The 18,271-nt window shown below is 40.5% G+C and overlaps 1 protein-coding gene across 1 annotated transcript in view; it reads right to left on the reverse strand.

Annotated features, from left to right (window-relative positions):
* The window catches only part of LOC126281325 (2-oxo-4-hydroxy-4-carboxy-5-ureidoimidazoline decarboxylase-like), a 52,298-nt gene that overhangs the window by 20,892 nt on the left and 13,135 nt on the right, over positions 1–18,271 (reverse strand). The window contains exon 2 of the mRNA XM_049980181.1: positions 5,460–5,696. Coding sequence (XP_049836138.1) covers positions 5,460–5,679 — 220 coding nt within the window. The 5' untranslated portion in view covers positions 5,680–5,696. The remainder of the gene's footprint in view (positions 1–5,459; positions 5,697–18,271) is intronic.

Genomic DNA, 18,271 nt, shown 5'->3' on the forward strand with positions numbered 1-18,271 from the left:
ATGTAATTAACTGCTTCCAGTTGCTGACCTGCTATTTTGTAGCTAAATGATAAGGGACCTATCTTTCTATGTATTTGCATCACATTACACTTGTCTACATTGAGATTCAATTGCCATTCCGTGCACCATGCGTCAATTCGCTGCAGATCCTCCTGCATTTCAGTACAATTTTCCATTGTTGCAACCTCTCGATACACCACAGCATCATCTGCAAAAAGCCTCAGTGAACTTACGATGTCATCCACCAGGTCATTTATGTATATTGTGAATAGCAACGGTCCTATGACACTCCCCTGCGGCACACCTGAAATCACTCTTACTTCGGAAGACTTCTCTCCATTGAGAATGACATGCTGTGTTCTGTTATCTAGGAACTCCTCAATCCAATCACACAATTGATCTGATAGTCCGTATGCTCTTACTTTGTTCATTAAACGACTGTGGGGAACTGTGTCAAACGCCTTGCGGAAGTCAAGAAACACGGCATCTACCAGTGAACCCGTGTCTAAGGCCCTCTGAGTCTCGTGGACGAATAGAGCGAGCTGGGTTTCACACGACCGTCTTTTTCGAAACCCATGCTGATTCCTACAGAGTAGATTTCTAGTCTTCAGAAAAGACATTATACTCGAACATAATACGTGTTCCAAAATTCTACAACTGATCGACGTTAGAGATATAGGTCTACAGTTCTGCACATCTGTTCGACGTCCCTTCTTGAAAACGGGTATGACCTGTGCCCTTTTCCAATCCTTTGGAATGCTTCGCTCTTCTAGAGACCTACGGTACACCACTGCAAGAAGGGGGGCAAGTTCCTTCGCGTACTCTGTGTAAAATCGAACTGGTATCCCATCAGGACCAGTGGCCTTTCCTCTTTTGAGTGATTTTAATTGTTTCTCTATCCCTCTGTCATCTACTTCGATATCTACCATTTTGTCAACTGTGCGACAATCTAGAGAAGGAAGCACAGTGCAGTCTTCCTCTGTGAAACAGCTTTGGAAGAAGACATTTAGTATTTCGGCCTTTAGTCTGTCATCCTCTGTTTAAGTACCATTTTGTTCACAGAGTGTCTGGACATTTTGTTTTGATCCACCTACCGCTTTGACATAGGACCAAAAGTTCTTAGGATTTTCTGCCTAGTCAGTACATAAAACTTTACTTTCGAATTCATTGAAAGCCTCTTGCATAGCCCTCCTCACACTACATTTCGCTTCGCCTAATTTTTGTTTGTCTGCAAGGCTTTGGCTATGTTTGTTTGCTGTGAAGTTCCCTTTGCTTCCACAGCAGTTTTCTAACTCGGTTGTTGTACCATGATGGCTCTTTCCCATCTCTTACAATCTTGCTTGGCACATACTCATCTAACGCATATTGTACCATGGTTTTGAACTTTGTCCACTGATCCTCAACACTAACTGCACTTGAGACAAAACTTTTGTGTTGAGCCGTCAGGTACTCTGTAATCTGCTTTTTGTCACTTTTGCTAAACAGAAAAATCTTCCTACCTTTTTTAATATTTCTATTTATGGCTGAAATCATCGATGCAGTAACCGCTTTATGATCGCTGATTCCCTGTTCTGCATTAACTGATTCAAATAGTTCGGGTCTGTTTGTCACCAGAAGGTCTAATATGTTATCGCCACGAGTCGGTTTTCTGTTTAACTGCTCAAGGTAGTTTTCAGATAAAGCACTTAAAAATATTTCACTGGATTCTTTGTCCCTGCCACCCATTATGAATGTTTGAGTCTCCCAGTCTATATCCGGCAAATTAAAATCTCCACCCAGAACTATAACATGGTGGGGACATCTACTCGAATTATTTTCCAAATTATTCTTCAGGTGCTGAGCCACAACAGCTGCTGAGCCCGGGGGCCTATAGAGACATCCAATTACCATGTCTGAGCCTGCTTTAACCGTGACCTTCACCCAAATCATTTCACAATTAAAAAGTGTGTAAGACAGAAATACAGTATTTTGCCTCTACTGTTCCACCTATACACAGGAGAAGCAATTATGGAAACAGAAAGAAAGATTCAAGAGTGGAACTAGAATCAGTGTGAAAGGATATCAATATAAGATTCACATATGACACACTAACCTCAGTGAAAATGAAGAATTACAGAATCTGTTGAAAGGGATGAACGGTATAATCGGTACAAAATATGGATTGTGAGCAAACTGAAGATAGAAAAATGTATTGAGAAGTAGCAGAACTGCATTTAGTGATAAACTTAATGTCAAAGTTGGTGTCCACAAAGCAGACAAGGAATTCTGCTACCTTGGATGCAAAGTAACACATGCTGCTCAAAGCAACAAGGACATAAAAAGCATATTAGCACAGGCAAACTGGGCATTTCTGGTCAAAATAAATCTAATAGTATTGAACATAGGCCTTATTTGAGAAATAAATTTCTGAAACTGTTATTTGAAGCACAGGATCATATTATGGTAGGGAACCATGGACTGTAGGAACACTGGAAATGAAGAGAATGCTTGAGATGTAGTCTGTAGGACAACGACAAAAATTGAGTGGACTGATAACTGATGAGGAGGTGAGGAAATCTGAGAACAACTTGGATGATACCATAGGAAGAAGCAGAAGGTGAAAACTACAGGGGGAGACAGAGACTGGAATAATCCAACAAATAATTGAGAACATAGGCTGCAAGTGCTACTCTGAGAGGAAGTGGTTGACACAAGACAGGAATTCATGGCAGGTTACATTAAATGCTCTTAAGACTGATGAGAAAGAAGTCCCAACAGCAGGACAATGTAGCAGTTTCATGACAGTTAACCATTGGTGCACTAACTTTTCTTTTTTAATATGTACTTCAACTGATTCTACATCACAGAACACTCTTCTTTGTGTTAGAATTTATGGAACATGGATAAATAAATGAATGCTGTAACAGAAAGGAACAATAACAATTATGGACATTGGTAACCTAGCCATTGAGTACCCGTAAACACATAACAACAGTTGCATGCTGACAGGCTTGTAATATGTGGAATATACCGCCTGTCATAATGAAAGCAACTACACAGAAATATCTGTCTCACCTTTCCATGTTTGTAAATATATTTTCGCAACTTCTTGAACAGATGGCACCCTCTGAGTCCTGATGTTTTGTCCACAGGCACTGTGACTTTTGGATGCACATACAAAAGCAACTGCTAACTGGATGAGAGTGGGAGGCAGATGTCATCACCAAACTGAGAGATGTTTCTGGGACAACCTGGTCTCGCTCCTTTTACGTGTGCAGCTGGACCTCCATGTCAGGATTGTATTCTCACTGTGGGAATACACCACAAAAGTTTGAGGTGGACAAATTCATTTGACAGTGTGACATGTTACATGCAAATTTCACTGTCCTCCTCTTAAAAAATGTTTGCTCTCAAATTATTCAGTAATACTGTTATAAGAGTTGAAGACTGTCGAGCAAGCAAAGAAGAAAACATAAGAAAAGTTGAGAAATGGAACTGAAGTTCAGGCAGAAGAAATAAAAACTTCAAGGCTTGCCATTGACATTGGAATTTTGTCAGTGATGGCAATGGAGAAGAAAGTCAGTCTAATGGAATGGGCAGTTTCTGGAAAAGAGTTTACAAGAGGAATATCATTGAAAGTAAAACAAGTGTATTGGACTGCATTCGATATAAGTCAAGTGGTGAATTTGAATAGGAAAAGGGACACCAAAAGTATAAACAAAATTTTGTAGTTGGGCAGAAAAAATAACTGCAAACACCATCTGCAATGACTGAAGAGCAGAGAGAGAGGTCTTCGGCTGAGGTCGGTCCCCTCAGAAGTGGCTAAGTTGTTGCAGTCAGCAGTGTAAAGTATGCAGCTCATGCACTGAATTGACATATCCAGAGTGCAGTGGACAAGTGAGGATCACTGGTTGTCTCAGCACTCCCACCCACAAACACCTATGTGGGTGTGAGTTCGTAGGCATTCCCGGCATAATAAGTCTTGAAAATCTCTTCGGGTTTGCTGCCGGATCCTAAAATCAACTTGACTCGATATTTCGACGATCCAACTGGTCGCCATCTTCAGGAGAATGCTGCTTGCTGATGAGTCCCGCTGAGAACTAACGCCTGGCTGCAAAACGACGTCCTATATAGCCCACCGTGCAGTACACGGCGCGTGCGCCGCCCGTCACAGTTGCTGCCCTCCAAGACAGGGAAGGGGCGCCGCCCCTGGTAGAACTTTGCGGCAACGATATATCGCACTCATGGTCGCACCGAAGAACGTTCAACTCTACAAGTTGTCATCCACCCTACCAACGCAGTGGCGTCCTCAGGACTTTGGTACGGAGAGCATATGCCATTTCCGACGCGGACAGCTTAACCCAAGAACTTGCGCATTTGATGGCTGTTTTTAAGGATAATGGATACTCCGAGAAGCAGATTCGTCGGGCTATGGAGTTTGGACCATCTCTGGAGGTGCATGAAGCGGAACATGGATCGGTGGCCTTTCTTCCCTATGCAGGAGGTATATCGTTTAAGATTGAACGAATTTTAAGGAATTTTAACATCAAAAGTGTGTTCCGACCGCCTTCTAAGATTAGGGCACTACTTGGCTCTGTAAAAGATGATCTGGGGCTTAGGAAACCCGGTGTATACAAAATTCCGTGTCAGTGTGGGAAAACTTACATTGGTCGTTCGACTCGCACAGTTCATGACAGGTGTGTGGAACACCGACGCCATACGAGGCTACAACAGCCGGAAAAATCGGCAGTAGCAGAACACTGTTTAAATGAGGGACACGGCATGAAATATGACTAAACGGTGGTAGTTGCCAACATTTCCAGTTTTTGGGATAGTGTTTATAAAGAGGCAATTGAAATTAGGTTGGCGGATAATTTAATCAATAGAGACAATGGGTTTCCTCTTAGCAGGACGTGGAATCCGCTACTATCCCGCATCAAAATTGAACGTTCTTCGGTGCGACCATGAGTGCGATATATCGTTGCCGCAAAGCTCTACCAGGGGCGGCGCCCCTTCCCTGTCTTGGAGGGCAGCAACTGTGACGGGCGGCGCACCCGCCGTGTACTGCACGGTGGGCTATATAGGACATCGTTTTGCAGCCAGGCATTAGTTCTCAGCGGGACTCATCAGCAAGCAGCATTCTCCTGAAGATGGCGACCAGTTGGATCGCCGAAATATCGAGTCAAGTTGATTTTAGGATCCGGCAGCAAACCCGAAGAGATTTTCAAGACCTATGTGGGTGTGAGGTGAGGAACTGGTAGTTACCAGGGTACACACATCTACATACAAGGTTTGGAGCTACGTATCTATATTGCCAGAAAACATTTGTCTGTATACTACAAGCATACTACTGGTCCCAAAAGTGTGTATTCCTAGTCCTATTCCTCTTCCCTGTTCTGTAGAGAGAACTTATTACAGTTTGGAAAGTGGGTCTAGTGCTGTAATGGTGCTAAGAAATGGTGGTGGCCTAGAGCACTTGCCTGCTGTTGTCAAGCAGTCCAGGTAGTCACCAGCAGCAGCAGCCACATGGTCGGCACTTTGGTAGGGCCTGCCAGAGCAGACGGCCTCGGCAGCAGCAGGCCAGCGCTCCACCACGTTGAGCAGCAGTGCTGCGCACTCTCCATCAGTCATGGCATTCAAGTCACGCACACGTACTGTTGGCGTCTTCTTTGTGTGTGGGCACAGCCATGCCAATGCCATCTCCAACACCTGATAAACTAATCAAAATATCCATGGGTGTACTGACGGTCTACAGTGTCCAATGGGCACAATATTTCGGCGATCATACATGTCGCCATCATCAGGTGAACTGATGGACTGAGCTCTTGTGAACGTGCCAGCACGGAGATCCGTACGCTGTGGCTGCTCAGAGGGAACTGGATTTAAATACCCTCCGCCCGCGGCGCGCTCCCTCCACTATCCGTGCCCCACGCCACGGTCGCGTGGTGGAACAGATTGCGACAGCGTCTGAAATGACGTCGGTGTGATGGCTCTGTCTGCTGTGGTCATCACAACTATATGTTTGCTCGAAAGGCAAGAGTACTTAGCAAACGATATCTACGGTGGCGCAACTTTTCAAATTTCTTCATGCTGCGGTACATCTTCCCATAAAGGTGTATGATGTGATTCTTGAATTTCTCCTGGCGTATTTGATAATCAAAATATCCACAGGTGTACTGCCGGTCTACAGTGTCCAACGGGCACAATATTTCGGCGATCATACATGTCGCCATCATCAGGTGAACTGACGGACTGAGCTCCTCACCTAATCCAGTTCCCTCTGAGCAGCCATAACATACGGATCTCCGTGCCGGCACGTTCACAGGAGCTCAGTCCGTCAGTTCACCTGATGATGGCAACATGTATGATCTCCGAAATATTGTGCCCGTTGGACACTGTAGACTGGCAGTACACCCATGGATATTTTGACTATCAAATATGCCAGGAGAAACTCAAGAATCACCTGATAAACTGTTCTACACCTCCAGCAAATCCGTGCCTTGGCTAAAAATTGGAACATGTAACAGTATTAGCAGTAGTAGTAGTAGAAGAAGACAATGATAGGAAAGTTAGTTGCAGAAGCAGTTGCCAGAAGTAATTTATGGAAACTATGGGTCGTATAAATCATTGTGACAGGACAGAGTGTGGAACCTCCATCTTTCTAAACACTTGGCCAGTCTGTTTAAAACAGCCAATCTCATTTATCTTATCCCTACTGTACAATACTGTTTTATTTTTACATTCTACATCTACATTTACATCTACATGACTACTCTGAAATTCACATTTAAGTGCTCGGCAGAGGGTTCATCGAACCACAATCATACTATCTCTCTACTATTCCACTCCTGAACAGTGAGCGGGAAAAACGAACACCTAAACCTTTCTGTTCGAGCTCTGATTTCTCTTATTTTATTTTGATGATCATTCCTACCTATGTAGGTTGGGCTCAACAAAATATTTTCGCATTCGGAAGAGAAAGTTGGTGACTGAAATTTCGTAAAAAGGTCTCGCCGCGACGAAAAACGTCTATGCTGTAATGACTTCCATCCCAACTCGTGTATCATATCTGCCACACTCTCTCCCCTATAACGTGATAATACAAAACGAGCTGCCCTTTTTTGCACCCATTCGATGTCCTCCGTCAATCCCACCTGGTAAGGATCCCACACCGCGCAGCAATATTCTAACAAAGGACGAATGAGTGTAGTGTAAGCTGTCTCTTTAGTGGACTTGTTGCATCTTCTAAGTGTCCTGCCAATGAAACGCAACCTTTGGCTCGCCTTCCCGACAATATTATCTATGTGGTCCTACCAACTTAAGTTGTTCGTAATTTTAACACCCAGGTACTTAGTTGAATTGACAGTCTTGAGAATTGTACTATTTATCGAGTAATCGAATTCAAACGGATTTCTTTTGGAACTCATGTGGATCATCTCACACTTTTCATTATTTAGCGTCAACTGCCACCTGACACACCATACAGCAATCTTTTCTAAATCACTTTGCAACTGATACTGGTCTTCGGATGACCTTACTAGACGGTAAATCACAGCATCATCTGCGAACAATCTAAGAGAACTGCTCAGATTGTCACCCAGGTCATTTATATAGATCAGGAACAGCAGAGGTCCCAGGACGCTTCCCTGGGGAAAACCTGATATCACTTCAGTTTTACTCGATGATTTGTCGTCTATTACTACGAACTGCGACCTTCCTGACAGGAAATCACGAGTCCAGTCGCACAGCTGAAACGATACCCCACAGCTCCGCAGCTTGATTAGAAGTCGCTTGTGAGGAACGGTGTCAAAAGCCCACCGGAAATCCAGAAATACGGAATCAACTTGAGATCCCCTGTCGATGCGGCCATTACTTCGTGCGAATAAAGAGCTAGCTGCGCTGCACAAGAGCGATGATTTCTGAAGCCATGCTGATTACGTGTCAATAGATTGTTCCCTTCGAGGTGATTCATAATGTTTGAATACAGTATATGCTCCAAAACCCTACTGCAAACCAACGTCAATGATATAGGTCTGTAGTTAAATGGATTACTCCTACTACCCTTCTTAAACACTGGTGCGACCTGCGCAATTTTCCAATCTGTAGGTACAGATCTATCGGTGAGCAAGCGGTTGTATATGAGTGCTAAGTAGGGAGCTATAGTATCAGCGTAATCTGAAAGGAACCTAATCGGTATACAATCTGGACCTGAAGACTTGCCCGTATCAAGCGATTTGAGTTGTTTCGCAACCCCTAAGGTATCTACCTCTAAGAAACTCATGCTAGCAGATCTTCGTGTTTCAAATTCTGGAATATTCCATTCGTCTTCCCTGGTGAAGGAATTTCGGAAAACTGCGTTCAATAACTCCGCTTTAGCAGCACAGTCGTCGATAACAGTACCATCGGCACTGCGCAGCGAAGGTATTGACTGCGTCTTGCCGCTTGTGTACTTTACATACAACCAGAATTTCTTCGGATTTTCTACCAAATTCCGAGACAATGTTTCGTTGTAGAACCTATTAAAGGCATCTCACATCAAAGTACGTGCCAAATTTCGCGCGTCTGTATATTTTAGCCCATCTTCGGGATTTCGCGTTCTTCTGAACTTCGCATGCTTTTTCCGTTGCCTCTGCAACAGCGTTCGGACCTGTTTTGTGTACCACGGGGGATCCGTTCCATCTCTTACCAATTTATGAGGTATGAATATGTCAATTGCTGTTGCTACTATATCTTTGAATCTGAGCCACATCTCATCTACATTCGCATAGTCAGTTCAGAAGGAATGGAAATTGTCTTTTAGGAAGGCTTCTAGTGACACTTTATCTGCTTTTTTAAATAAAATTATTTTGCGTTTGTTTCTGATGGATTTGGCAGAAATGGTATTGAGCCTAGCTACAACGACCTTGTGATCACTAATCCCTGTATCAGTCATGATGCTCTCTATCAGCTCTGGATTGTTTGTGGCTAAGAAGTTATTTAATGCTGCTAATGTAAAATGCTAGTGCTATACTGTTCTTTCATTTATTAATACCAATCACTCCACATACTGTAAACTCAGTCTTTAATAAGGTAAGATACCACACACTATCAGGGGACATCAAGATTGTAACAAAGACATTTGGTTTCAATTTCTTGTAGCATAAACTCCCATTAGCTTACTGGATAAAAAAAATTATCCGCATCCTTCCATAATGAAAGAGATGTTGACCACATAAAGAGTATAAGATATTAGTATTAACCATTACAGAGCTTTGAAGTAAGGTTGTCCAGAGAGAAAAATAATATAATGTGAAAGCATGTTGTAAAATGACAGATTTTTTACTGTTATTTATTTGTGTTACACATTTTACCAGAACATCTACTATGTATTATCTAAGTAAGCTTTTACTGTTCAGAATAATACTTACTTTTAAACTAGTTTGTTGTCATTATATCCTGAGTCACCTTAAACAAGCTATTTTATATTTTTTTTCCTTGGTAGTAAATGCTGTGCTAAGTTTTAAATACAGTCTTTTTTGGCAAAAACCTAAATTCAGTCTAGGTCTCTTTCCATGATTATGGACAGCACTGTTTATGCTGTAAGCATCAAGGTTATATTTGATATGCATAACTGATTCTTAAATGTACTCACAAGATGTAGTTAAAATTCTAAATGTTATTAACAGATTCTTACCACAAACCTGATTTCTGTCTTTGGTTATTGTCGAAGTGCGGAAGTGCGGCAACAGATATCTATGAAAAGGCCATGAGCAGAATCATGGTTTGCAGGGGTCTGTGTTCACGGTTCCTCTTAGAGCATGGAACAAGAGGTAAAATGTTTTTGGTCTAGCCTGGACCAGCAGCATTCATATGCCCACTGGAACATTTGTCTTATTATGTTACAGTATATTCAGCATGATTTGAATGATGAATTGGAACTAACATGTGGCCAAATTGTGCAAATAGATTAATTCCTTTTGCAAAAGATTTTATTTGGGCAGAAATTAAAATACAGCTAATGACACCATTTGTATATGCACTGTTCAGGTTTTACCCTTAAATAACTCCAGACTGGAATGAGACTGGTGGTTTTAATTTGGCCCAATGATGTATTGGACGTTGGCCTAATGTAAGTTTTAACCGTTTGAAAAAAGAAAAAAATAAATAAATAAAGATCTTGTCACATTTGGATTTTACGTGCAAAAATACCCTCGCAGACACCAACCATATTGCACAATTCAAGCCCATTAGCGGCTTTTGTGCGATCATGGGATATTTCAGACAGAGGATCATGCAGGGAGGTGACAGACTGTGCATACAGAAAATTTGGAAGACTGAATTCTACAGGATATTGAGACGAACCTTAGTCCATGCTCCAGGCAAGTGGCCTGCCAACATGGGGGTAAGCCGAAGTACAGCTATGTGTATCCTGCATGACAACCACTACTGTCCCTATCATCTGCAACACTTAATGAACACATGGCACATGGTCAGCAGAACTGTCATTTGTCAGCACCATCTACCATGGCAATGATGCATTTCCAGAAATATGTTCTTAGGGCCTTTTGTCCTCCATCCCCAGTCGGGAATCCATACCTACAGTTTGTCAGTTTTATTAATGTTCACACTGCACATGCACATTTATAATAGAGGTACATAAGGTAATGGAAAAAAGGATACACACAAAAAATTCGTAATACAAATATACACATACATAATTTATCACTGCAACAATATAGCAAAGATGCTGAGTCACAGATAGCCACAACACAAAGACTGTCTAAAAATAGGCTTTCGGTCACATGACCACAGTCATTAATTACAAACTATAATGTTTTAAACACCGGAGAATCCAGCATGGAATGTAACAATATTATGTCACTTCAGCTGCCAGAGGCTGCAGTCATGTGTGCGAGCTGCGTTTGCGTGGTGGTCTTGTTGGCTGAAAGCATATTTGTGACAGTGTTTTTGTTGTGTGCTATCTGCAACTCAGCATCTCCACTATATGGTGAGTAGTAATTTTCACAATATTGTTACAAACTACAATGTATTATGTTACTACAAGCACATTCCATCCTCTTTGTCTACTTTGTAATTGGTCAGCCCACCTATTTATTTGTGATAATTTTATGTTGCAGGAACTCTTTAGGAATGAAAGCTATTTTTTCATAAATGTTCTTTAAGGTATGTTTTAAATTTTGTTTTTGATCTCTTTATTTTTCGTACGTTTGTTTGTACAGTTTCATGTGTGTATGCATAAAATGTATGGAACTACATAAAAAAGTTGCACAATTTTTAGAGGATTAAAAAATATGAAACAAAATAATAATAAAATGAAAACCTCCCACAGGCTTGTGACTTTGGCGTGGTTCAGTGGCTTGTGTGCTCTGAGTGCACAGCAGGCTGCACTTGACAGGTTCAACCATAATCGGGTAGGTAACCATAGTGGAGCCAAACTAACACTGCCCATTTGAACCAACAGGTTTTGAAAGACAATAATGAAACCTATACCAGATCAATCTTCACCTGAGTCAACAAAAATATGCATTGTTTGCCAAGCTATGGCAGTCCAATATGAAAACTATGGTAGAGTAAAAGCTGGGAACCAGAATGAAAAATGCTTGCATCCAAACACAAAAAAGGTGAATATGCACCGGGAAGACAGAGGGTTGTAAAAGAAGGGAACTACCTTTTTGACTTATCTAGCAGCCTCAAAGAAATTTAAATCAAAACATCTTGAAATATTCACACTTTTTTACATGTTAGCACTACTTCCCCAGTGTGACAAGTTTTCTTAGCTGCAAGGTGTTGGCCCACCTGTATCTTGCAATTTATAGACTAAAGTCCCTGACACTGCCCGAAATCCAGAAGGCATGTAAGAACAAAAACAGATACAGATTTGATTTGTATGCTTCTAGAGAGTAGGCTGCATCTACAACAGGAAGAATATTGCACAAAGTGATAAATGTCACATTGGATGACACTGTAGCATGTCTTTCAATATACGACAACATCATGTATCATGTTACTTTACTTGACATGATGCATTCCATTGCATGACATGAGTCCTACTACTAAGAAGTAAAAAAATTGGGAATATGGAATGTGTCATGATGTTTTGTCTTAACTGTGATTGAAGCTACCAGATAAGTCAAAAAGCTAGTTCCTTTCTTTTACCTCACTAACTCTTCCCAGGACATATTCGCCTTTTTTGTACTGTAATAAGAGCATTTTTCATTCTGGTCATTTTTATTGTCCTTTTCTGTATATTGAACACTGTTTTCAATTTTTTTTTTTTGCATTTATTCCCATATAAGTATTCCAAAACTAAGAATTGAGTATTGAGAATACAGATAGCATCTAATAAATGACTGGCTTTTACACACTGATGTCAGGTCTGTGAGGGTGTAACATGCTCATGATATACTGTGTGCAAGAATCTTTTTTATATTCACACCTTTTCAGCTGAGAATCAGTATGCATTCCTCTACCATGCCGATTGTACAGTTGTATGTAGTCTGCCATGCTCTGCATAGTGATTTTCAGATTATAGATGTCGATATAAATTTAGATTTAGTTTATAGAAGTCCACCTGCATTTAATTTAAAACCATAATTTTCCTTCTTCATACTGGAATTCACAGCATTTGTTTTCTTTGTGATTGATGTATAAGGGGTGTTCAAAAAGAAACGAGCCAGGGTATGGAATGTGCAAACCGGTGACAGGAGAGCAATATCGTGGCGTGTGTAATGGTTGGTTTGTGGGGGTTAAAGAGACCAGACTGCTACGGTCATCGGTCCCGGCGTGTGTAATGAGGCGTGTTTCCAAACAGAGCATGGATGTTCACAGCTCATTGCTAGGGGGCACATGTACACGTCACATGACTATACAGAGCTAGCAGCAGCATGCATCAATCATCCAACAGTGCCAGTTGCATTGCAAACAGTGACATAGAGGCATCAAATAAAGAGCAAAGTGGTGTTGTTCATTTTCTGACAGGGGAGAAATGGACATTCATTGACAAACGTCGTAAGTGTAAGGCAAACACTGCATGTCCCTTGCAAGGGCCAAGGTGTGGGACAAGCACTCCAGAGAAGGATGGGTGTCACTAGCTGATGATGCACAATCTGGAGCACCACACTGCATTACAGATGACATCATGCAGCTGGTGGATGCACTCATTACTCAGGACTGCCGAGTGATAGTGAAAGCCTTAGCTACCATGGTTGCATTGAGCATTGGAAGTGTTCTCACCATCACAAAAGAATGACTGCATGTGTGCAAAGTGAGGCCCAATGGGTGCCCCACAGTCTTCAACCACACCAGGAAGCATGTCAAATGTCCCACTGTCTTGCTCATCTGCAGCGCTATGCTCATGAAGGGAATGCATTCCTGGCACAAGTGGTGGCTGGAGATGAATTATGGTGTCATCACTTCGAACCACAATCAAAATGATAAAGTGTCCAGTGGAACCACCACCAAAAAAGCCAAGGCCATCCACACAAGTGCAGGATAGGTTATGCTGACGTTCTTCTTTGACCAAGACGGCCCCCTTCTGATTCACTTCCTGCGGCGCAGGACAACAGTGAATGCCCAGTGTTACTCATAAACCTTGACCACCCTTCACCTAGCGATCAAATCAAAATGACCAAGCAATCTCACCCATGGGTTCATTCTGCTACACGACAATTCGAAGACTCATATGCCCGACAAAGTCATGGCACTTCTGCAGAAATTCAAATGGGAGGTTCTCGGCCACCCTCCGTACAACCATTTGCAGTCCCCTTAAAAAGGCTATGAGTGGCAAATGATTCACCTCAGATGACAATGTCCAGCTGTACGTGTGGAACTGGTTAATATCGCAGCCCCGGAAATTTTATGAGACAGCCATTCACCACCTTGTTTCACAGTGGGACAAGTGTCTCAACAGCCACGGTCAATACTTCTAACATACAGGTACTGGTTTCTGTAATTATGCCTCTGGCTCATTTCTTTTTGAATGCTCCTTATAACTTTATTGCATATTTTTGACCAATTGTTAACTACACTGAAGATTTCAGTTGCTTTCTCTACAAGGATTTGTCTTGTTTTTCACTTAATATATTATTGCTGTCATCAGCAAGGAGAATTTTTTCCCCAATAGTAAAGCAGTTGGGAAAGTGCTTGATGTACATTATTAACAGTGTTGTTCATAGTCTGAGATCTTAAGGATTTCCTATATTAAAAGATTTTCATGTTGGTAAACATTTCACTAAATGTTTGATCTTATTTGAGGTTCATGTTATCAGTACTCTTTGTGATCAGAACCAATCATTAGTTGCACCTTTATTCCAAATGATTATAGCTAACTTAGCAGAATTTTGTGGCCAACAGTATCAGAAGCCTTTGACATATAATATGCTCATCCTTGTCAAAAGTGTCAAGTATCATTTTCGTAAATTCTGCTATGTTTGATTCCTTGCTTCTGTCACTATATAAACTGGACTGTGAAGCACTTCAAAGGTCATATTTAATCAAATATTTCATTAATCTGTGTTTGTAATTGATTCTGTTATTTTTGAGGGTGATGATAGCAGAGGAAAGGGCCAGTAGTCCTCTGCATCTTCAGTATTGCCTTTTTTTAAATACTCTGGAAAGTTTCCTGATTCATGAATGAAAACACACACAACACTGTTATAATATTCTAGAATATTTATTATTTATTTCAGAAACTGGTTTTTGGCTGTGTAGGGCATCATCAGGTACAAAGATAAGTATGTGATGCAGTGAAATTCTGTTGGATCAAATATTTTAAACTAGTGCATTTACAGAGTATCTCCATTTCCAGAGATGAAAATTGTTAACATCAGGTTTAGGAATAAAACAAAAATGTGATGTAAGATTATTTTACTAAGATAAAATATACAGGTTGGTCCATTGATAGTGATCAGGCCGAATATCTCATGAAACTAGCATCAAATGAAAAAATAAGAAGAATAAATCTGTTTGATTGTGACGAGGGAAACAGATGGTGCTATGGATGGCCCACTAGATGGTGCTTCCATAGGTCAAATTGATAGAAACTGCATATTTTAAATCTGCATCTAATTGGGCCTTATTTTATCGATGGCAATCTAAGTGGTGCAATGTATACCAATTTCTTAATTCATCTTTTGCCAGTTCTACTACAAGATGTTTCACTTCATGACAGAATGGCGAGGTACTTTCAACATGACAGATGTCCAGCACATAGCACATGTGCAGTTGAAGTGGTATTAAATAGAATATTTAATGACTGGTGGATTGGTCGTAGAAGCACCATACCATGGTGTGCACTTTCACCGGACCTTACATTTCTGGACTTCTTTCTTTGGGGAAAATTGAAAGATATTTGTTATCGTTATCTACCGACAATGCCTGAAAACATGCGTTAGTGCATTGTCAATGCATGTGCAGCAATTGCTGAAGGCGATCTACTTGCTGATGAGAGGAATTTCATTATGCGTATTGCCAAATGCACTGAAGCTAAGGGACATCTTTTTGAGCATTTATTACATTAATGAGGTTATTATGGTTGCTCACGCAGTAACAGCATGCATTCCCATAATTTTTGATAAAGTCACAAAAGTAAATGTATCACATTGGAACAATAGAAATAAAGTCCAAACATAACTACTTTTTGTGTTTTAATTTAAAAAACCACATTGTTAGCAACTGTTCATCTAAATTGGCACGGCATATTATAAGTGTTGGAATATTACAGCGCTATCCATCACAAAGCGAAACAAATGTTCAAACATTCCTATTTATTTATGTACTGTATGAATATGTAATAAAAATGGGGGTACCTATTTAAAAAAAAATACAGTTTCTAACAATTTGATCAATGGCAGCGCCATCTAGTGGGCCATCCATAGTGCCATCTGTTTTCCCCCATCAGGTTCGAACAGATTTATTGTTCTTATTTTTTCTTTTGATGTTAATTTTGTGAGATATTTGGCCGGATCGCTATCAATGGACCACACTGTTTACACAAATTACCACAGTTGTTCAAGGAAAAAAATAAATTGAACAATAAACTTTGGTGATATGTTCCAAAGTTGTGACTGAAGAAAATAATCTTGTCTTTAATAGGTCCTAAATTACAAACAGATAAGATACACTAGTGAGATTAAGCAGAGGAGTAAAACAGCTGTGATTACACAAAGTAATTTTTTCTTCTTTGACATAATGAAAAAAGTTATAGTAACTGAAATAAAGGAAAATGGGACATGTAAGTAAGAGGGGTAATTTACAACATGGCCTGGATGGGATTATGCATACCATCTGTAGTTGAAAATAACATGTGAGGGAACTGTGTCTGGTCATTCGATAATAAGCTTGGGTTGATGGACATTTGTTTATTAATTTCCATTATTTTTAGATAGTTCATCTTCCTTCCTCTGTTTTTGTGATGTTAAACTTCATGTTTCACCTTGTAATTATGGCCTTCCTTAAACAGCTGTCCTGCAAAAGTAGAGACTCCTTTCCTAAGTTTCCAACTTCTGTCGTGTTCCTTGCAGCGGGTGCATATTGCCCTTCCAGACTGACCTATATAGAATTTGCCTTGAATTGCAAGTGTTTTATATACTTCACTCTTTTAGTAAGCTGGAGTGCTATCTGTACCATTGCACTAAAAGTGTCCAAGTGTGTTGTGCACATAAAATGATGTTTTTAGATTCCTGGATTTAAGCTTTCTGGCTACATCCACTGAGATTTTTTCTAAATAAGGAACTCTACATCTACATCTATAATCTGCAAACCACCGTGAAGTGTGTACATCCCATTTTACCAGTTATTAAGGCTTCTTCCTGTGGGAAGAATAATGTTTGAATGCCTCTGTGTGTGCAGTAATTATTTTAATCTCGTCCCCATGGTCCTTGTGTGAGTAGCACATAGGGAGTTGTAGTATATCCCTAGAGTAATCATTTAAAGCCAGTTCTTGAAACTTTGCTAATAGACTTTCTCAGAATAGTTTATGTTTGTCTTCGAGAGTCTCCCAGTTTAGTTCCTTCAGAATCTCTGTGACACTCTCCTAAGGATTAAATGATCCTGTAACTGTTCGTGCTGCCCTTCTTTGTAAAGGTTCAATATCTCCTGTTAGTCCTATCTGATAGGTCCCATGCACTTGAGTTGTATTCTAGGATGGATCGTACGAGTGATTTGTTAGCAATCTCTTTTGTAAACTGATTGCACTTCCCAGTATTCAACCAATAAACTGACGTCTACCACCTGCTTTACCCATGACTGAACCTGTGTGATTATTCCATTTGATACCACTACAAAGTGTTACACTTAGGTATATGTATGAGTTGGCTGATTCCAACAGTGACTCACTGATATTATAGTCAAAGGGTACTACATTTTTGTTTTGTTTTGTGAACAGCAAAATTTTACATTTCTGAACATTTAGAGCAAGTCACCAATCTCCACACCATGTCGAAATCTTATAAAGTCTAACTTAATATATGTGCATCTTCTCTCAGATAGTACATCATTGTAGATAACATCATCATCTGCAAACAGCTATTAATATTGTCTGCAAGGTCATTAACATATAATGAATAGCTTGGGTCCCAACATACTTCCCTGGGGCACACTCGAAGTTACTTCTACATCTGATGATGACTCTCCATTCAAGATAACATGCTGTGTCCTCCCTACCACAAAGTCCTCAATCTAGTCACATATTTCACTAGATACCCTGTACTTTTGAAAATAAGTGTAGGTGCAGTACTGAATCAAATGCTTTTCAGAAATCAACAAACACTGCATCTACCTGGTTGCCTTGATCCAAAGCTTTCAGTATATCATGTGAGAAAAGTGCAAGTTGAGTTTCACATGGTAGATGTTTTTGAAATCTATCCTAGTTGCCATTGAGGAGGTTATTCTGTTCAAGATACATCATTATGTTTGAGCTCAGAATGTACTGTAAGATTCTACAACAAATCAATGTCAATGATATTAGACGGTAATTTTGTGAGTCACTTCTACTATCCTTCTTGCAGATGAGTGTGACCTGGGCCTTTTTACAATAACTGGGAACAGTTTTTTGTTTGAGGGATCTATGATAGATTATAGTTGGAAGAGGGGCTAACTCAGCCACAAATCCAGTATCGAATCTGGCAGGGATTCCATCCGGGCCTGGAGCTTAGTTTCGTTTTAACAATTTCAGCTGTTTCTTAACACTAGTGTCCCTACCACTTATTTCATTAATCTTTTCAGTGGTATGAGGATTAAATTGGGGGTGTAGACTTCGTTTTACTGGTAGAATATTGGGGAAGTGCAATCAGTC

Source organism: Schistocerca gregaria, chromosome 7 (genome assembly GCF_023897955.1).
Source record: "Schistocerca gregaria isolate iqSchGreg1 chromosome 7, iqSchGreg1.2, whole genome shotgun sequence".
NCBI classification, from domain to species: domain Eukaryota; kingdom Metazoa; phylum Arthropoda; class Insecta; order Orthoptera; family Acrididae; genus Schistocerca; species Schistocerca gregaria.